The sequence below is a fragment of the Erithacus rubecula genome (genome assembly GCF_903797595.1).
Source record: "Erithacus rubecula genome assembly, chromosome: 21".
Lineage (NCBI taxonomy): Eukaryota > Metazoa > Chordata > Aves > Passeriformes > Muscicapidae > Erithacus > Erithacus rubecula.
In genome coordinates, this window is record NC_136673.1 from 409,881 (window position 1) to 431,287 (window position 21,407).

A 21,407-nucleotide genomic window follows, 5' to 3' on the forward strand; every position below is an offset into this window, starting at 1 on the left:
AACAAAATATGCATCCCTAGGGAGGAACCGTTAATTTCCTTAAGGCCTCACACATGTAATGGGGTTTTATTGCATGCAGGTGCTTTGTGAAATTGCATCGACTTGCAATAAACGTCCAGTAAAGAGCAGGTAGCACCCAAAGGGGGAAGCGTTTGTGCACCTGCCCGGGAGAGGCTGGGGTGGAATCCTCGCCGGGGCTGCCCCAGCAGGGGAAGCTCCTGCCCTGCCTGTGCCTCCCCACACACTGAGCTGCACTGAGACCTTGCTCAATGCATCCACTGCTGCCCTGGCTGAGGCTGCAGCAGAAATTGCAGAAAAGCACCAGAGAGGACAGGGAAGGAACGGGGCGTCTCCTTTTCCTCAGTAGGGAGTGACCTGGGTAAGACATTTCATGGAACTAATCTATTATTAATCTATTTTATTAATCTGTTTAGAATGAAGTAAAAACAAAGCTTACCTTAATTCTTACCAGTAATAATTTTCCTTATATTTTTCAATGAGGACAGCTTTGAAAATTATTTTTAAACCCTCAGAACAGAGCTGTATCTGTGGTTTCCCAGGGATGCTGATTGCAGAGCATTGTTCTGCTCATCACAGTAATTAACACGAGTGAAAACTCCTCACCCAGCAGCAGATCATGTGCTGCAGCTGTTTGCTGCTCCAGTTGCTTTTGCCAGTTTATGTTCTGTGTTGTTATTCGTGGCAATACAACAGAGTTTGTGTCTTTGAGCAGTTTCTGAGTTTAGTTTCAAAATCCAGAACTTGCACAAGTTCTTCAGTAAAATCTCTTTGTATTTCCTTCCTCTCACACACTTTTGTTTTTCCCTTTTTTTTCCCCCCTCCTCTTCCTTTCTAAATGTGGTTTTCAAGTAAAGGGGTATCAAGGCAAAATTGCAGCCAGAAGCCAAATAAACAGCTCTGGATACCTCAAACAGCTCAGATTAGAAATCTCCAGGCTGAAATTGGATCAAATTGGACTGAAACCCCTCAGAGTCTCTGTGCAGGCACCAGGAGCAGCTCCAAGGGCAGAACCTCAGCCCCCCAATCAGCCCAGGGTGAAACACGGGGTAAACTGCTTCAGAGCTCCTGAGACACTTTAAAGTTCAAGTGTAGTCAAAAGTTTCACCCAAGTGCATAGCAGACCTCTTAGTCCTTAAGAAGTCTATCACTAAAACACCCGAGATGCTTTTTAATTTCAAATTTGGGCATTAAAAAAAAAAATTTACCTTTATGCTAAACTAAGAATTTAAATGTTTTATCCAGCCCAGACTAAAGGACATGCACTCAATCAAAAAAATATTTATTAGTGGCTGTTGGAATTGGAGATGTATTTTAGTGCATATTTAATTAAAAAACTCCACCTTTTCCCCAACACTTTTGTGAGCTGGGTATAGAATTTAAAAAGCTCAGCTGTGATGTTATTGAATTCAAGAATTATAACAAATGAAATACTGAAATGAATACTGACTTCTTGTGGGGGTGCTAAGGAGATGAGTGATATTCTGATTACTGAGGAAGAAAACTATTCCTATCAATGTATGTGAAAGGGAGAAATTTAGAATCCTATGTGATTTAATAATAAATACTAGGGGGGAAAAATGAACGAAACACCAATTTTAAGAGGAAAGACTGAAATGGCGAATTCTAAAGAAAATCTCCCCGAATCTTAAAAAGCAGAGGGTGAAAAAAACTACAATAAGTAACCTCACACCTGAGCTAAGATGGCAAAGAAATAAATAGTCAGGAAAGCATTTAGGGCATGGGTGACCCCGGGAGGCTCCGAGGCACAGCCCGACCCTGACCCCGCCGGAACAGCAGCGAGGGAGATGATGGATGGAACGGTCAGCCGAGATTTGGGGCTGGGGGTGGAATGGATCACCCCGAGATCTGGGGCTGGGGGTGGAATGGGATCACCCCGAGATCTGGGGATGGGGATGGAATGGGATCACCCCGAGAGCTGGGGCTGGGGGCTCGGGGGTGGAATGGATCACCCCGAGATCTGGGGGGATGCCGGGGGTCTCGGGGGGATGCCGGGGGGCTCGGGGGTCTCCTGCAGCGGGGGATGCTGGTGCAGAGCCCTGGGGAGCGGCGCAGGGGCTGCTCCTTCCACCCTGACATCTCCTGTCCCTCCTGTCCCCCCCTGCCCTGTTCTCTCCTGTTCCCCCTGCCCATCTCCTGTTCCTCCTGTCCCCCTGCCCATCTCCCCCCTGCAGCACAGACAGGCAGCAGCCTTTCCTTCACCAAAGGATAAAAGGCTTTTCTTTGCCAGCCCGTGCGGGGCTGTCCCCCGGAACAAGCCGGGTTAATCTGGGGGGGCTGCTGGGCACAGGGTCACCCCATCTCCCCCCGACCCTCAGCAGAGCTCGGGGCTGACACTGCCCAGGGAAACAAACACAAACCAAACACTCTGCGGGAACAGACAGGAGTCACAGAGAAAATGTAATTAGGAAACATCTGAGAGGATTCAGAAAAGTTCAAAAGAATATGAGAAATGAAATGTATAAAAAGTAAATAAAACACATTGTTTAAAAATGTTTCATATTAGACTTCCCCTATAAACGTTTTACTTTTTATTTTATAGATTTCATGCTATTCTAATCAACTTTATTTTTGTAACTTCACAACTGAAACTGCAAAACTTACAGCCTGTTTTCACATTTCTGGGGTGTCCTGTCAGTCTTTTATATCTCTCTAGATGGGGGAAAAATAAAGTCAATGAAGTGAGCCAAGAAATTCTAATTTCAAAACTTTTATAGAAAATTCTGCTGAAGAAACTCAGGCACCACATCATGGAAAGACCATAAAGGTTTGGTGAAAACAGTTCCAACTCCCAGACAAATCAAAGCCTAAATAGTTTACTGTTCTTACCAAGAGTTTGTAAACTTGTAAAGGATATTAATGAAGGTGTAAACTCTTACTGCAGAAAACCAAATCTTTGCTGTAGAGGACTGGGGTATTAAAATCAAGCAAACACAACACCTCATCTATCCTAACCCACACCAGAACCTCAGAACTGGAACAGCCACGGGACCTGAAAAACAATTCTGAGATGCAAGGCCACAGTCATCTGGAGGAAGGTCCCATCTCATCTTTACAATCAAAGAGTTAACTCTGATGTCCCAGCACACAAATAAGTGAATGTGGGATAATTAGGAAACAAATTCTGCAAACATCTTGAAAGGGGCTAGAGACCTTTGATCTTTATAGAAAAGAAAACATTACAATACAGTCCAGCTTTTGGGGTCTGCACACATTTTATACCAAGGCAGAGGATGGTATCTTTCTTAAAAATCAAGTAACACCTAATTCCATCATACCCTAATTATCTTAACTGATTTCATATGTCTAAAGGTATTTCACCAAAAGATTAGAGTAGAAAGAGGGACTGACAAAATAATTAAATATGCAATTTGCCAAGCTTGGACAATATGGCTTTGAAATCACCTTTTCAGGAAGTTTTACAGCTTGTTCATTGACATATATATTGCAGCCTTCAGATTCTTATTTAAGCCCTTTTGATTACTTTAATGGATTAATACCCGAGTACCATCCATGTAAAGTCTGATACTCAAGCCTGTTTCTAATTTGTCCAAAGCTGCACTACTTTCCTTTTGGTGTTATGCTATGAAAAAATACTCTATCATGATGTTTAAAAAAATTATAACATTTTTTCTTTGAAAAGAGTTCTGCAAACACAGAAATAAGCCTGCATCCAGTACCCTTTGTGGTTACATGAAGTGCTTTCATGTTTTCTCAAGTTTTGGTGACTCAACAAGGAACCTGCACCCCACCAGCACCAGGGCAGGCTGGTTTTACCAGGAGTGCCCAACGCTGCTTTACCCCTTCAGGTGTTTTTGGTGAAAATCCTGCGGTGGGCTCATGCCTGGGCTGTTCTGGGGGCACCAAGCAGGGTCACCCCTGGCCTCAGACCCAGAGTGTCACTGCTGCAGCACAGCTGGAGCCAAGGAGCAGAGCAAGGGCAGCTCGCCCAGCTCACCACCGTGAGCCCTGCCCTGTGCAGGGACAGCCAGCCACCCCAGGCTCCTGGAAATGGAGCTGCCCTTGCCAGCACTGGGACAGCCCCTCCTGGGCTGGTCAGAGCCGGACCAGCCACGGCCAGTTCAAACTGGGCTGGCCCAGCTCCTGCTCCCACAGCCTGGGGCACCCCCCGGAGCAGCTCCAAACACAAGCCTGAGATACTTCAACAGAAAACAAACTCGAGCTCAGAATGCACAAGGCTCTGAATACCAGAGGAGAAGGTCCCAGCCATTGCTCTGGAAACCAGCACACATTCTTTAATGAAGAACATTTTTCCTCAACATTTAACAAAACAATCTAACCCAAACCAGCACAGCCTTTGCCTGAAGAATTCCAGCCTAATTATAAACTTCCTCTGAAAGATGGAAAAGCATAGCTGATATCACAGTAGAGGAGGAGAGGCAGCAGCAGCTCCAAGGCAGAGCTGCCAACAGAGCCCAGATCTGAGGGAAATGATGAGAACAGGCTCAGGTGCCTCCCTCCACCATCAGCTGGCACCTGCCCACCTCACCTGTGACACTGGTGCAGGTGACCCCCCTCGCCCTCCTCAGCACCCCCAGCTCCAGACCCTGGGGCAGTTCCAGCCTGGCCATTTCCCTGCCCCACGTCACCTCAGGGTCAGCAGGCAGGACCAGCAGGGGAGGGGGGCAGACCCAGGGCTGGCAGGGCTGTGGCTGCCTGCAGCTCTGAGCAGGGGGCACAGGGTGCTGACCCTGGGCAGGGCACAGCAGGGAACACTCCTGCTTTGGTGCTGAGGAGGAACTGAGGGCCCTTTTGTTCATTATTGTTCAGAAAGTCCTGCCCAGTACACACATTGGGGTTAAAAATGTCGGTGATGTTGGAAATGTTCCCTGGAAGCCACAGTTCACAGTGCCTTTAAAAATAACAAATTGAGCCACAACAGAGAGACACCAAACTGACCAATCCTTCCAGTCTTTGAAACTATGTACATGCACCATATTTCAGGGTCAATTTATCACAACATGCCCCTTCCTCACTGGTGCATAGCAAAAGGGAGAACACAGACATATTTATAGCAGGCTCTGCTTCTCAGATGGCATAAATATGTCCATGCTGTGATAAATGATGGCATGGGCGTGAGCTCAGTGGTCCATGGGAGGAGGAAGTGTTGCTGAGCCCCCCTGGGCACGGGCAGGCTGCCCACAGCCACACAGCAGCCCCTGCAGGGACAGGGACAGGGACAGGGACAGGGACAGGGGCCTCACCCTGGTGCTCCCCTTCCCACCTGCACCTGAGCAGATGGAGAGAAGGAAAGGGTCTTTCTGTTCATTCCTTGGCAGCTCTTTACCTGCTGGCAGTCTGCAGAGAATGAAGCTCCCCAAGACAAGGGCTCCTCAGTTTGTTCCTGGACTGTCCCAGGTGGGTGATGGCACCATTAAGGCACACTGTGCATATCTGCTCCTGTAGAAATAATAAATGTTTTCTTTCAAACTTTTTAGCTGTTACCAACTTACTCTAATACCACTACCACTGGTGTCCATACTCTAAACATCCCTGCAGGTGGAAAAAGCACAAGTAGACTTCCAGATAATATGGGTTAAGAGAAAAGCCAACAAAGTGGGTTCCCCATTAACCCCTGCCACTGGAGAGGGTCTGCAGATACAGGGACAGCTCAGAGTCAGAGGACACAGAGAATGAAGGGAGATGCCCAAACAGGAGATTTCTGCTTTACTTGTACAACTGGTGTCTCCTGCAGCCCTGGGAAACTGCTGGGATTTAAGATTTGCAAAGCTGCAAATAGAAAAATATTGAGAGGAAAATCAGTTTAACTTTCAAACAGCAAAACCTAGTAATTCAGAAATCATCAGGAGTCTTGGGGCAGAGCTCCAAGGGTGGGTAATGATGCACAAAATGTTCACAAAAGAATTGCAGAAGGTGCAGGGAAAATGCCAGTTAAGGAGACTAAGGGAGCAAAACCCCATCAAACCCCACCAAGCCAGAGCTGCTGTGCCCTTGTGGGATCATTTAAGATAATGCCCACTCCTGTTCATGGGCAGTGAGGGCCTTCTAAGAATAAACTGATTAAAGAACATTTTGCAACCTATAAACTTGGTGCAGTTTAAATGAAGTCTTTTAACCTTGGAGGTCTTATTTTCCCTATTAAGAAGCAGGGAAAGCCCTTGCCTTCCCCAGTTTGATCAGCTCATTAACAGACTGACAATATCTGGGGAGCTGCTGATGCTCACTGCTTTAATAATAACATCTGCTGACTTCCTCAGGGCCCGTTCCAGCAGAAATTGGGTACAGGTTTGCATGAATCTGTGTCCAGCTGGGAGCAGCAGACAGGCTGCAGATCAGGGCACTGCCCAGGCAGCCCTGCTGGAGGCTGAACGGGCAGGGTCTGCTGCAGCCCCCTCCCCTCCCGGCAGCTCAGACCCCTGCCCAGCACCAGCCGTGCCACCAGAGGGGCTGGAAACTGCTGTGGGATTTTTTTAATCTAGTTTCCTATGAAAACAAGGTTCCTGTGATCCCTGTGTGCTTGTCTGTCTGCCTGTCCTGCCCAATAACTTTGAACTCTTTTCTTTACTGATTTAAACCAGATTTCACAGAGAGGTAGAAGTCTCAAGGATAATTAAGTTCCAAAAACGTTCATATGAGTAGGAATTTGGACAGAAAAAGGAATTTAGAGTTAGAACAGGGAAAACTCCTGCATTAAGGGCTTTGAGTATTGACTGGCTTCTGCCACCCGTGGCAGGTCATTGCTGGGGACTGTGGGAACAGGGTTTGTGCTGCTGGGAAAGCACAAAGTCTTTGTGCAACCCAGAGAACAATCAGCCACAGGAAGCCACCCAGAGCTCGTGATATGTGTGTATCCTCACATATCCCAGGTTTGCTCTCCTTGGTTCTGCCAGCCCTGGCCATGACAGCTCTTCCCTGAGCTCCTTTGTCACTGCACAGTGGGCACCAGCACCAGCAGCACCATCTCAGGGCTGTCCTGGCTTTCCTGCCGCTTCAGCAGCTTTGGAGCCTCCCTCCCAGCCAGCCCAAGCAGCCCAAATTGCAGCCAGCCCGTGGGAGCCCCAGCCAGCTGCCAGGGCAGGGCAGAGCAGCCTGGCACGGCTCAGCCTCCCCTCCCTTCCCAGCACACACGGGCCAGGGGCTGATGGAGACTCACCCACCCCACCTGCTGCCCCCAGGAACTTTCCTCACTATCCAGTGTGACTTTTCCTTATTCCCATTCAAAGCCCCGTTCTGCTGCTCCTGTGGGTGCCTGGCTGGAGCAGAGCTCTCCCCCACCCCTACAGCTCCAGCTCAGGAGCTCCAGCACAGCCTCCAAGGTGAGCTGCTGGCAAGACTGAAACAAATCCTGGCACAGCAGCTGAGGAACATCAGTTCAGTTTAGCATAGAACACTCCAGTCCATCTGCAAAGTGTCTCACTTGGGGCATTCTTGCTGCTTTTGCTTTAATCCAGTAAAATTCTGGAGGTCAAATCTCAGCCCCAGCAGAAGGATGGCACCAGATTTGCAGCATTTCTGGTGGAAAAACCCAGAGTGGAGCCTGTTTGCCCTGAGAATTGCATTATGTTCATTCAGGCTTCTTCTCCTCGACGTGTTGCCCATTTTATTAACTTCTGCTTTGCCTTAAAAAGAGGCATCCACCACTTTGCTTCTCTAAAGAAGCTCATGTTATAATTCAAGTGTCAGGACAGATTAAGTTAAATCTGCTGTGTGATTCCCAAAGGAAAACAAACTTCCAAACATCCTCTGTTTGCCTTGTTCCATGTCATGGATTGCATTAGAGCCCAACATGTAATTCTGTCGCCTAATGTGTTAAAGTTGGCAGGAATTTTACTCTCTGTGCAAGGTGAGAAATTACTGAGCTAACAAAACATTTAGTTTCCCCCTCCTTGCGTTCCTTCTTTATGAGATTCTGAATGTGACATTTTCACAAAAAATCCTTACACTTATTTGTGAAAAATGTATATTAAAACCAAAACACATCAAATGGAAAGAAATCACAGATGGTTTTATTCACAAGCAGCAGAATTAATGGCCTTCCCTACTCTTTATAAATATTGGAAGCAGATGAGTTCATTACTATTTCACTCTAATAAAGAAAACCTGCTTGATTTTGACAAGACATCTACTTATCTAGTGTTTCTACTGAATAATAAATCTATTTTCTTTGAAAAACAAAAGTTATCAATAAACAAAAATCTGCCTGGAAAATTTGCCAATAAAAAAACCCCCAAACATCTTCATTTCTGATAGTGCTGAAATGGAATTTGAGGGATTTTGAAAATGTCACTAATTTTCAGAACAGAAAGTTTCGAAATGTTTACTTTGTGGTTGTCTTAAATTTTTACATCTTTCAACAAAGCAAGCAGAAAAGTGAAAACATCTGAAAAGGCTTTTGAAAAGAAAAGAGTCAGCAGAAGCTGGATGAAGCTGTGGGCTCCTTTATCTCCCAGCACACATGGAGTGGAGCTCGGGAGGGTTTTTTTAACCCGGCACTCAAACACTTCCCAGTTCACAGTCCCGGCTCCGTCCTTTTGCCAGAGCTTCAAAGTGCTCCTGGCAGCTTTTCCTGCACTGGGATAAAACATCTTACCCAGGGGAAGCAGAAGCTGAGTCATTTTTAACCCCAAACAACATCCACTGATGTGGTCATCTTGTTAGTCATGGAAATCCCATGTTAGCTCTGTTTGTGCTTCTTTCAACACTTATTAACCAAGGAGCGAGGAGGTTTTATTTTAAACTGCAGAAGATGTTTATCCTCCCCAGGGCCATGACAATCAGTTACATGGCTTATCCATCATTCCAGAGAAAGGAAAGGATTTTGAGAAACTCCCCAGGCAAGTTAATTTTTAAAGCTGTAGGAGGGAGAGGAAAAAAAAAGAAAACAAAACACCACCAAAGGCAGCGGCACACAAAGCCCAAGAGGAGGCTCCGATGACACAGGGGCCGTGCCAGCCCCTGCTGCTCCCCTCGGGCTGGGAGATTTCCCTGGGGCAGGGATGGCCACAGGACACCTCTCCAGAGAGAAAGGGCTGCTCCCACCTCAAAGCACTCAGCAGAGCAGAACTGGAGATTCTCCCCAGGGACCAGACTGGGGGAATGATGGATGTGAGGCAGCTCCAGGGCCAGCCCAGGGCTGGGGGATGAGGCTGTGCTGGCCAGGCTGGGAGCTCAGCTGTGCCCAGGCTGTGCTGTGCCCAGGCTGTGCTGTGCCCAGGCTGTGCTGTGTGTCCCAGGCTGTGCTGTGTGTCCAGGCTGTGCCATGTCCCAGGCTGTGCCATGTCCCAGGCTGTGCTGTGTGTCCCAGGCTGTGCTGTGTGTCCCAGGCTGTGCTGTGTGTCCCAGGCTGTTCTGTGTGTATCCCAGGCTGTGCTGTGTGTGTCCCAGGCTGTGCTGTGTGTCCCAGGCTGTGCTGTGTGTCCCAGGCTGTGCTGTGTGTATCCCAGGCTGTGCTGTGTGTGTCCCAGGCTGTGCTGTGTGTGTCCCAGGCTGTGCTGTGTGTCCAGGCTGTGCTGTGTGTGTCCAGGCTGTGCTGTGCCATGTCCCAGGCTGTGCTGTGTGTGTCCCAGGCTGTGCTGAGTGTCCCAGGCTGTGCTGTGTGTCCAGGCTGTGCTGTGTGTCCCAGGCTGTGCTGTGTGTCCCAGGCTGTGCTGTGTGTGTCCCCGGCTGTGCTGTGTGTCCCAGGCTGTGCTGTGTGTGTCCCAGGCTGTGCTGTGCCATGTCCCAGGCTGTGCTGTGTGTCCCAGGCTGTGCTGTGTGTCCCAGGCTGTGCTGTGTGTGTCCAGGCTGTGCTGTGTGTCCCAGGCTGTGCTGTGTGTCCCAGGCTGTGCCATGTCCCAGGCTGTGCTGTGCCATGTCCCAGGCTGTGCTGTGTGTGTCCCAGGCTGTGCTGTGCCATGTCCCAGGCTGTGCTGTGTGTCCCAGGCTGTGCTGTGTGTCCCAGGCTGTGCTGTGCCATGTCCCAGGCTGTGCTGTGTGTGTCCCAGGCTGTGCTGTGTGTCCCAGGCTGTGCTGTGTGTCCCAGGCTGTTCTGTGTGTATCCCAGGCTGTGCTGTGTGTCCCAGGCTGTGCTGTGTGTCCCAGGCTGTGCTGTGTGTCCAGGCTGTGCTGTGTGTCCCAGGCTGTGCTGTGTGTCCCAGGCTGTGCTGTGTGTCCCAGGCTGTGCTGTGTGTCCAGGCTGTGCTGTGTGTCCCAGGCTGTGCTGTGCCATGTCCCAGGCTGTGCTGTGCCATGTCCCAGGCTGTGCTGTGTGTCCCAGGCTGTGCTGTGTGTCCCAGGCTGTGCCATGTCCCAGGCTGTGCTGTGTGTCTCAGGCTGTGCTGTGTGTGTCCCAGGCTGTGCTGTGTGTCCCAGGCTGTGCTGTGTGTCCCAGGCTGTGCCATGTCCCAGGCTGTGCTGTGTGTCCCAGGCTGTGCTGTGTGTGTCCCAGGCTGTGCTGGCACACCAGGGGCAGCAGGGCACACAGGGGCTGCAGCCCCAGCAGCACAGCCCAGGGGAGCCGTGGGCTGGCACAGGACAGGCCCACTCTGGTTTATGTCCTCCCCACTGCCAGGACATTCCATCAGGTGCTGGTGACAGCTCCCACGGCAGCCACAGGATGCTGCTCAGGAGTTTTTTGTGCAGCAAGTGGTACTGCTTTCAAAAGGTTATAAAAACACAGGCCTGAAGGGAATGTCGGGAACTTGGGTATTAATCTCCTTTAATTCAAAGAGCACTCAAAATAAGCGAGACAGAAATACTGTCTGGGGTGAGAAGATGCCAGAGGTCAGATTGTGCACCACTAGCTTGGGTCAAGTTCAGAAGAATAATAATTTAGCACAAAGAAAAGCAGTTTTCAGTGCAGTGCAGCATTGGCCTCGCAGCCCCAGCCATGCAGGTGGCTGCACTGCTGCCAGGGTGGCCACTGCACCCTTGGCTGCCAGCACCAGGGCACTGCTGGGCACTGCTCCTGCCAGCCTCACCCAGCCCTGCCCCACAAAACACACCACGGGAGCTTCTTTTGGCTTTGGGCACAAAAACCCAAAACATGAGCATGTTCCCTACAGGGGATCGTGTTGCCACCTCTGTAGTTCACCCTTCTGATCCAGGCAGCTGTTTCAGCCAGAAAATTAAGACACAAAGCACACAGAATTATCTGATTAAAACAAGTTTCATTTAACAAATTATATTAAGAATACAGACCGAGTTATCACACAATGAAACTTCCCTTTGTAAAATACAGGAGGGTCATCTAAAATAAATATAAAACATAGTAACATTCATAAGATTAATGCACAGTAAAATCACTTTCAGTAACCCAACCATCTTAGAAAACCACTTTGCAACTGCATAAAAGGTTTTTCTCTGCCATTTGTACGATGACATTTCAATCTGTTGCTGTCAGGAAACAATTTCACAACAAACGACTGGAATATCCCAAGTGTTTGGATTCCCTGTGGGGGATGAGCCGGGCAGCACCTCAGGGAGCTGGTGGTGAGCAGAGGAGCAGCTGCTGTCCCACAGCCTGGGGACACGGCTGGGTGACCCTGACAGGACCCAGGGGGGTGACCCTGACAGGACCCAGGGTAGGGTGACCCTCAGAGCACCCAGGGGGGTGACCCTGACAGGACCCAGGGGGGTGACCCTGACAGGACCCAGGGCAGGGTGACCCTCAGAGCACCCAGGGGGGTGACCCTGACAGGACCCAGGGGGGTGACCCTGACAGGACCCAGCCTGGGGTGACCCTGCCCCTGCTGCTGAGGGATCCTGGCTGTTGAAGGCTCCAAGGCTGAGGTAACTGTTTGCATGCACTGAGCTGTGCCTGCCCTCTGGGAGGAGCAGCAGCAGCTCTGGAGCTGCCCTGGCAGAGCAGCTGTGGGCACACCTGGGGGACACAGCCAGCATCACCTGGGGAGCAGGGCAGGTGAAGGGCAAGGTGGAACCAGCCAGCTCCATCCCATCTCCCCTCCTCCAGGGGATTTCAGAGGAGGTGCCAAGGCCTGTGAGGCAAGTCCTTGCCACCAGCACCTGCCTGGCACGTGCAGTGCCCACCAGGGGAACTCTCCAGGCTGGGCAGCAGCTGGGGCCAGTCTGGAGAGCTCGGGACACCGAGGGGCAGAGGTGGGTGTGAAACCAAACAAGCCCAATGCTACAGACTCCAACAACCTCCCAGTGCACAGGAGCTCCAGGAAACGTCCAACAAACACCATGGGGACACGCAGGGACAGTCACAGCAACAGTCTGACACAGTTCACTCCTATGGAACTACAGATACGAGGTGCTCCCACGAGAGAAGACACCTGCTACAACTATTCACACTTGAATTTTATCACAAAGTTCACACTCTACATCACTTTCTGGACTAACTTCTTGCCTTTCCATGACCAACACAGCAGACAGCACAGCCTGGCCTGGGTGGCCACGAGTCACCTTGGCACAGGACCAGCCTCTCGCCGTGCGGGATGCAGGAGCAGCGTGTCACTAGGAACTCACACCAGTTGGCATATTTTACACTAAGCAAACCCCTCACTGCTGCTTTTCTGTCTCTGTTGCAGATGCATAATAATTTGGCAAACTAACTTCTCCATCAGCCACAAGATTAAACTACCTAGAGACCAGTTTTGTTCTACAAATTCAGGCAAGGTAGCCAAGAACATCTGGTAAAGCTCTGCAAATTCACTTCTGTTGCTTTCCACTGACTCCTCCCCTCCCCTTATGCTCCAGAAGGCTTCTCCACAGCCAGACAACATCCACACCAGACTCCCTGAACATTTACTGCCTGGGCCAATTCCTCCACATCCTGTCACATTTGGTCAGGGAGGAAGATGCAGAGATGCTGGCACTGGCCATGCACATGCCAGCACTGTAAGGATGCAAGGACCAGCCTTGCAATGAGCTGCCATGAGTACAAAAGTTATGGAACAGCCAATAAAACCTTCCTGTGGAAATGCTGACCTGACACCCCTGGTCTCAGGAATTCAGCAGTGCAATAAAAAAGCTTCCTCTGATCAGTGGGCTGAGAAGCTGACACAGCCAACCACCCTGCACTGTGTCTCATGTGCCTTCCAGCACTGGCTCTGAGCCTCTCCCTTTTGGAACCATCCAGTTTTCCAGCCTGTGGTCAGCAGGGCTGAGAGCTCAGCTGGTTCTCAGCAGGTGCAGCTTTCTGTACAAAACACCTTCATTGTGTCTGCCCCACAGGAACTGCATCTGTCCTGTCTGCATTTGGAGCAGGCTGTCCCTGCACGGTGCAGGACCACAGCATGGAGAGCAAACTCATCTCTCAAGGTTTGCAGGAGAGCCCTGAAGCAGCTTTGCTGGCCCAGTGTTAGGAGGGAGAAGTAAGTACACAAATACATCCTGAAGATGTGAATACAAATATATCCTGTCCCAGGTGTGTATCCTGCCAGTGTTTCAAGTATCCAGTGTTTCCTGCAGGTCACTGCACAGCAAGCTGAGTTCCTCAGCTCTGAGAAGGCTGAGCAAACCTAGCAGAGGGTGTAAGTATTAAAGCACTGCTTTTGTGTTCCATGAGGGGCTGGAAGCTCAGCACCATTTGCCCAGACACAGGCAGGGAGTGTGGCACTGAGCCTGGGGCTCGTGGCTCTCAGAGCCTGCTCCTCTGAGCCCCATCCACCCTGCCCTTGTGGGCTGGAGCAGGGGCTCCAGCAGGCTCCTGGCAGCTGTGTGCCTGTCCCAGGGTCAGGCACTGCCCCTGCAGCTCTGCAGACCGTGCTGTGCCCGTGCCAGTCTGCAGCCCTGGCTGCTCCACCACAGGCAGGGAAGGTCAGCTCCCATCCCAAAGCCACGAGGAACACCCTGCAGATGGCCCCTGCCTACCTGCCGTGGCCACTGAGCCACAGGAGAAGCTATGAATGGCTGTCACAGAAAACCACAGAACAAATTACAAGCAGAAAAGCAGAAAGGCCAAAGATGGATGACACGGGCACAGCGCTGCAGCACAGAGTGGGTTTGAACTTGGAGTGAACCTGAGCAGAATGACCAAGCTGCCCTGGTGTGTTCATCTGTCGCTGTCAGCACCATCAATCTGCCCTTTGTGCAGCCTGGCAGAGGCTGCCTTTGCCTTTTCTTTACTGCAGGATAAATAACAACTGAACGTGGTGCTGCAAGCTCCAAGCAGTTCCAGGGGGTCACCCAAGGGCTCCAGAGCTGCTGCACAGCTTTAACTCTTTGTCCAAAAACAGCACACGTGCAACCACACTGGCCTCTGCTCTCCAACCACACGGCCCTTCTACAGAGGCAGCTCCAGAAAATTATTTACCTGATTGGAAGAAGCTGAAGCAAAGATCTGGACTCAGCTTGTCCCAAATGTCACGGTGCTTTGTGCTCTTTATCCCAGCAGTACACTGTGGTGCCTTAAAACCAGAAATGAATCTTTGGATAAGAATTAGTTTACTTATGTACAAATAGAAAATACTAGCTGACAATACAAAAACTGCTGTTAGTTACCACTCTGTGCAAATGGAAAATGCCAGATCAAACCAAGGGAGTGCAAAGTGGGTTGGAGCACATGTACAACCCAGGCTGTTACCATAGCAATTGCATTTCCATGGGGTCAGGGAATCAGTATTTTACAATATAAAAAATGTACGTTTTAACTCTCACTCCAAAACTGCCATTTTGCTGCTATGATGTATCTTTGTTCTACAGCAGAGACTTGAAAGAGCAGCAGAGTCAGATGGGCACTTGAAAATAACTTATTACAGCAACAGACTTCTCCAAGACATGCGCTGGGCTAGGGAGGCAGCCCAGTCAGGACCCACAGGGAGGCAGAGGTCAGGCTTTCCTGAACCCACGCTCATCCTGTGCCATGCCAGTGTTCAGGGAATGCCAGCACATAGGCACATCTGTTTTAGCAGCTAGGGAAAACATGGTAGAGACGAGTCTCAGTGATGGGCAGGTGCAGGATCCCAGGTGTCAGCAGGTCCAGGCAGCTTGGCTGGGGTCAGGGGGGCCTGGCTGTCCCAGCCCACAGCAAATCCAGTGACACAGCAGATCTGAGACTGATGCCAGCCACAGCAGGACCTGTGCCCACACCTTGGCAGAGGGACTGGCATTCACTGCAGCCGAGCTCTGCACGGGACTGAGTGCCACAGGAGCCTCCTGCTGCAGGGCTGGGCAGCCAAGCAGCTGCAGGGCAGGCAGTGGGACAGTGCCAGGGCAGACAGTGGGACAGTGCCAGGGCAGACAGTGGGACAGTGCCAGGGCAGGCAGTGGGGCAGTGCCAGGGCAGGCAGTGGGGCAGTGCCCAGGGCAGGCAGTGGGGCAGTGCCAGGGCAGGCAGTGGGGCAGTGCCCAGGGCAGGCAGTGGGGCAGTGCCAGGGCAGGCAGTGGGGCAGTGCCCAGGGCAGGCAGTGGGGCAGTGCCCAGGGCAGCTGGAGGGGCAATGCCCAGGGCAGCTGGAGGGGCAATGCCCAGGGCAGCTGGAGGGGCAATGCCCAGGGCAGGCAGTGGGACAGTGCCAGGGCAGGCAGTGGGGCAATGCCCAGGGCAGCTGGAGGGGCAATGCCCAGGGCAGGCAGTGGGGCAGTGCCAGGGCAGGCAGTGGGGCAATGCCCAGGGCAGGCAGTGGGGCAGTGCCAGGGCAGGCAGTGGGGCAGTGCCCAGGGCAGCTGGAGGGACAGTGCCAGAGCAGGCAGTGGGGCAGTGCCCAGGGCAGGCAGTGGGGCAGTGCCAGGGCAGGCAGTGGGGCAGTGCCAGGGCAGATGGAGGGACAGTGCCCAGGGCAGGCAGTGGGGCAGTGCCAGGGCAGATGGAGGGACAGTGCCAGGGCAGACAGTGGGGCAGTGCCCAGGGCAGCTGGAGGGACAGTGCCCAGGGCAGGCAGTGGGGCAGTGCCCAGGGCAGGCAGTGGGGCAGTGCCCAGGGCAGGCAGTGGGGCAGTGCCAGGGCAGATGGAGAGACAGTGCCCAGGGCAGGCAGTGGGGCAGTGCCAGGGCAGATGGAGGGGCAGTGCCAGGGCAGGCAGTGGGGCAGTGCCAGGGCAGATGGAGGGACAGTGCCCAGGGCAGGCAGTGGGGCAGTGCCAGGGCAGATGGAGGGGCAGTGCCAGGGCAGGCAGTGGGGCAGTGCCCAGGGCAGGCAGTGGGGCAGTGCCAGGGCAGACAGTGGGGCAGTGCCAGGGCAGACAGTGGGGCAGTGCCAGGGCAGATGGAGGGGCAGTGCCAGGGCAGGCAGTGGGGCAGTGCCAGGGCAGATGGAGGGACAGTGCCCAGGGCAGGCAGTGGGGCAGTGCCAGGGCAGATGGAGGGGCAGTGCCAGGGCAGGCAGTGGGGCAGTGCCCAGGGCAGGCAGTGGGGCAGTGCCAGGGCAGACAGTGGGGCAGTGCCAGGGCAGACTGTGGGGCAGTGCCCAGGGCAGACTGTGGGGCAGTGCCCAGGGCAGGCAGTGGGGCAGTGCCAGGGCAGATGGAGGGGCAGTGCCAGAGCAGGCAGTGGGGCAGTGCCAGCCGTGCCCTGCACTGCTCCTCTCAGGGCTCAGCAGTGTCCCTGAGCTCCTGGCTGTGCTGGCAGAGGTTTGTGCAGCTCTGCACGCTGTAACTGTCCTGCAGCAGGGTAAGCAGTGGGGTGAGGAGGGGCTGCTCAGGCTCCCAGTGCTGTACTCAGGTGAGGGGCAGGGCGGGGTGGGGTGGGGGCAGCTGTGCAGTGCAGTGTGTGCAGGGGTGGGGCAGGGGGACACGGCCTGGCCCGGGGATGGCTCTGTGGTGGATGTTCCGTGGTGGATGATTCCGTGGTGGATGTTCCGTGGTGGATGCTCCGTGGTGGATGCTCCGTGGTGGATGCTCCGTGGTGGATGTTCCGTGGTGGATGCTCCGTGGTGGATGTTCCGTGGTGGATGATTCCGTGGTGGATGATTCCGTGGTGGATGTTCCGTGGTGGATGCTCCGTGGTGGATGATTCCGTGGTGGATGCTCCGTGGTGGATGCTCCGTGGTGGATGCTCCGTGGTTGATGTTCCGTGGTTGATGCTCCGTGGTTGATGCTCCGTGGTTGATGCTCCGTGGTTGATGATTCCGTGGTGGATGCTCCGTGGTGGATGCTCCGTGGTGGATGCTCCGCGGTGGATGCTCCGCGGTGGATGTTCCGTGGTGGATGTTCCGTGGTGGATGCTCCGTGGTGGATGCTCCGTGGTGGATGATTCCGTGGTGGATGATTCCGTGGTGGATGCTCCGTGGTGGATGCTCCGTGGTGGATGCTCCGTGGTGGATGTTCCGTGGTTGATGTTCCGTGGTGGATGCTCCGTGGTGGATGCTCCGTGGTGGATGTTCCGTGGTTGATGTTCCGTGGTGGATGCTCCGTGGTGGATGCTCCGTGGTGGATGCTCCGTGGTGGATGCTCCGCGGTGGATGCTCCGTGGTGGATGATTCCGTGGTGGATGGCTCCGTGGTGGATGCTCCGTGGTGGATGCTCCGCGGTGGATGCTCCGTGGTGGATGATTCCGTGGTGGATGCTCCGTGGTTGATGCTCCGTGGTGGATGCTCCGTGGTGGATGCTCCGTGGTGGATGATTCCGTGGTGGATGCTCCGTGGTTGATGCTCCGTGGTGGATGCTCCGTGGTGGATGTTCCGTGGTGGATGCTCCGTGGTGGATGATTCCGTGGTGGATGCTCTGTGGTGGATGATTCCGTGGTGGATGATTCCGTGGTGGATGCTCCGTGGTGGATGATTCCGTGGTGGATGTTCTGTGGTGAATGCTCTGTGGTGGATGATTCCGTGGTGGATGATTCCGTGGTGAATGCTCCGTGGTGGATGATTCCGTGGTGGATGATTCTGTGGTGGATGATTCCGTGGTGAATGCTCTGTGGTGGATGATTCCGTGGTGGATGATTCCGTGGTGGATGATTCCGTGGTGGATGATTCTGTGGTGGATGCTCCGTGGATGGTTCCGTGTCCGGTTCCGTGGCCGTGTCCCCGTGTCCCCGTCCTGCTCAGCAGTGCACACACACACACGCAGGTGCTGGGCCGTGCCCCTCAGGAGGGTGGCACTGGCAGGGGTGGGCAGCGCGTGGGGCTGGGCGGCAGGCGGGCGGCCGCGCTCTGCTCCGTCCGGAAGCTGTAGTCGTACTGTGGGGCAGAGGAGAGAGATCAAAGCTGCAGCGCCCACCCAGACAGGGGCCACAGGCAGGGCCACGCCATGAACCTGCTGGAAACACCCCACAGCACTGACCTCCCCAGAACCCAGCATCAACACAAACACGACCACACTCATCCTGCCCTAAACCAGCTAGGCAGGAACACGCCCCCGGCAGATTTGCACAAGCACCACCATCAGAATTAACGTTTTTGGCTGGCAAGAGGGTGAAAATCCCTATGAACACATCCCTGTGCCCCACGGTGTCCCTGCAGACAAGGGACAGCCGTGCAGCCGAGGCCGTCCCTCAGGCACAGGCAGGGGCACAGGCAGGGGCACAGGCAGGGGCACAGGCAGCGGCACAGGCAGCAGGCACAGGCAGCAGGCACAGGCAGCAGGAACAGGCAGCAGGAACAGGCAGGGGCACAGGCAGCAGGAACAGGCAGGGGCACAGGCAGGGGCACAGGCAGCAGGAACAGGCAGGGGCACAGGCAGCGGCACAGGCAGCGGCACAGGCAGGGGCACAGGCAGGGGCACAGGCAGGGGCACAGGCAGCAGGAACAGGCAGGGGCACAGGCAGGGGCACAGGCAGCAGGAACAGGCAGGGGCACAGGCAGGGGCACAGGCAGGGGCACAGGCAGCGGCACAGGCAGCGGCACAGGCAGCGGCACAGGCAGCGGCACAGGCAGCAGGAACAGGCAGGGGCACAGGCAGGGGCACAGGCAGGGGCACAGGCAGCGGCACAGGCAGCGGCACAGGCAGCGGCACAGGCAGCGGGAACAGGCAGGGGCACAGGCAGGGGCACAGGCAGCAGGAACAGGCAGGGGCACAGGCAGGGGCACAGGCAGCGGGAACAGGCAGCAGGAACAGGCAGGGGCACAGGCAGGGGCACAGGCAGCAGGAACAGGCAGGGGCACAGGCAGGGATACAGGCAGTGGCACAGGCAGGGGCACAGGCAGCAGGAACAGGCAGGGGCACAGGCAGGGGCACAGGCAGGGGCACAGGCAGGGGCACAGGCAGCAGGAACAGGCAGGGGCACAGGCAGGGGCACAGGCAGGGGCACAGGCAGCGGGAACAGGCAGCGGGAACAGGCAGCGGCACAGGCAGCGGCACAGGCAGCGGGAACAGGCAGCAGGAACAGGCAGCGGCACAGGCAGCGGCACAGGCAGCGGCACAGGCAGCGGCACAGGCAGCGGCACAGGCAGCGGCACAGGCAGCGGCACAGGCAGGGGCACAGGCAGCGGGAACAGGCAGCGGGAACAGGCAGTGGCACAGGCAGCGGGAACAGGCAGCGCTGCCATCTTGTGGCACGCTGACAGCAGCACCCTGCCTGCTGTGCCCCCTGCCCTGCTGTGCCATCCTGGGAGCGCCCGGGGCAGGCGGGAGCTGAAAGCAGCACCCCGTGTCGGGACTGGGGAGTGGGAGCTGCCCAGGACCCGGCACAGCCTGAGCATGGAGTGTCCCCATGCACTGCCCAGGGCCACGACTGCAGCTCCTGCAATGTCACACACAGACACAGACACACAGAGACACACAGACACACAGACAGTGACACACACACAGACACAAACACAGACACACACACACAGAGACACAGACACACAGACAGTGACACACACACAGACACACACACACAGAGACACAGACACACACACAGACAGACAGACAGACAGACACACACACACAGAGACACACAAACAGTGACACACACACACAGAGACACAGACACACAGACAGACAGACACACAGACAGACACACACACACAGAGACACACAAACAGTGACACACAGACAGACACACAGACAGACACACAGACACAGAGACACAGACACACAGACAGACACACAGACAGACACACACACAGACACACACACAGAGACACACAGACAGTGACACACAGACAGACACACACACAGACACAGACACACAGACACACACGGACACACACACAGACACACACACACAGAGACACAGACACACACACAGACAGACACACAGACAGACACAGACACACAGACACACACACAGCCCTATGCACTCCCCACAGCCGGGCCGGGCTCCCATCCAGGGGCCGGCAGGGGGCGCCGCGGCTCCGTGCCGAGCCGAGCCGGGCCGGGCGGGACCGGGGCACCCCGGAGAGCGGGCGGGACCGGGCGGGACCGGGGCTGAACCGGGGGCTGTACCCGGGGCTGTACCCAGGCTATCCCCGGCTGTACCCAGGCTCAAACCCGGCCCTTTCCCCCCCGGCCGCGCCTCCTGTCGCGATGCTGCAGCACCAGCACACGCAGCACGGCCTCATTTCTCAACACCCAAACGCATAAAGATGTCAGCTCAAACTGTTTACTAATTAACACTTAAAAAGACACAAATTAGATATGCGTGGCTAAGAGCAATTATAATCAAGACGAATCTCTCCAGTCATTGGGGAACTGAGGAAACTCCTAATTGCTGGAACCAATGTTTTAAAATCTGAAATCATGCCAGTTAGCAAATATGTTCATTTAAAGAACATTTCATGTGACTGCACTCAGGAGAATTGACTACAAACATGCAAACAAGGAAAAATATTTCTGCGCAAAATTAAAATTTTAAGCTGCTGTAGATTTACAACTTCTTCATTAAATATATTTGCAAAGAGCAGCCCGTGAAAACTTGTAGCAATTCAGTGGTTAAATGAACTGCCTTCCTGATCAGTTTAAAAGGAATGATGAATATTGGATGCTCCCTTTACTAATTAGACTCTCTCTAGACTCTCACAGCACACAAAGCACCAATGAAGAGAGGGTGCACCCTGGCACTGGCCAGAGCACCCAGAGCTGTGAGCAGTGACAGTGACAGACAGTGCCACCAGCCCTGCCCCTGTGCCTGCAGCCCACCCAGCACAGGCAGGGCCAAACCCCAGAGCCCTGCAGAGAGCTGCAGCAGCACTGTCTGTCCTGCATCTCCTCTCTGTGCTACAAGCACCAAACCCACCATGGAGGGATGGCTCGTGCCACCCACACCTCACCTCACCCCCTCCTCCCAGCCCAGCTCCCTGTGCACCCCTGGCTCAGCTGTGCCATCCTGGGGCAGCGACAGCAGCTTGGGGGCACTGCAGGATTTCACCTATTGCCATCATTTTCCTGACAGGGTAGAGTCTGAAATTCAGCTGCCTTAGCTTGGAGGATGGGTGCATACATCTGCAAATGTGGTGACAGAGAGCAGTAATTCTTGGAATTCTTTGGGAATATTTTTTGCAAGGCATCTTGCCCCAGGGACAATGTTCTGGCTGCTTTGGATATCCAGAAGATTTGCTATAATGGTGCTATTGCTTGCAAGGGA

At 53.9% G+C, this 21,407-nt stretch overlaps 2 protein-coding genes across 3 annotated transcripts in view; one reads left to right on the top strand and one right to left on the bottom strand.

Annotated features, from left to right (window-relative positions):
* Nucleotides 1–21,407, top strand: part of HSPA5 (heat shock protein family A (Hsp70) member 5) — a 458,542-nt gene that overhangs the window by 15,860 nt on the left and 421,275 nt on the right. The window lies entirely within an intron of this gene.
* MVB12B (multivesicular body subunit 12B) overlaps nucleotides 11,149–21,407 on the bottom strand; it is a 303,240-nt gene continuing 292,981 nt past the window's right edge. For both annotated transcript variants that reach the window (XM_079324481.1, XM_079324482.1), the window contains 4 exons: nucleotides 17,887–18,078; nucleotides 16,423–17,336; nucleotides 11,769–15,131; nucleotides 11,149–11,567 (listed from right to left, as the gene is read on the bottom strand). In XM_079324481.1, the coding sequence (XP_079180607.1) occupies nucleotides 17,986–18,078 (93 nt within the window). In that variant the 3' untranslated portion in view covers nucleotides 11,149–11,567; nucleotides 11,769–15,131; nucleotides 16,423–17,336; nucleotides 17,887–17,985. The remainder of the gene's footprint in view (nucleotides 11,568–11,768; nucleotides 15,132–16,422; nucleotides 17,337–17,886; nucleotides 18,079–21,407) is intronic.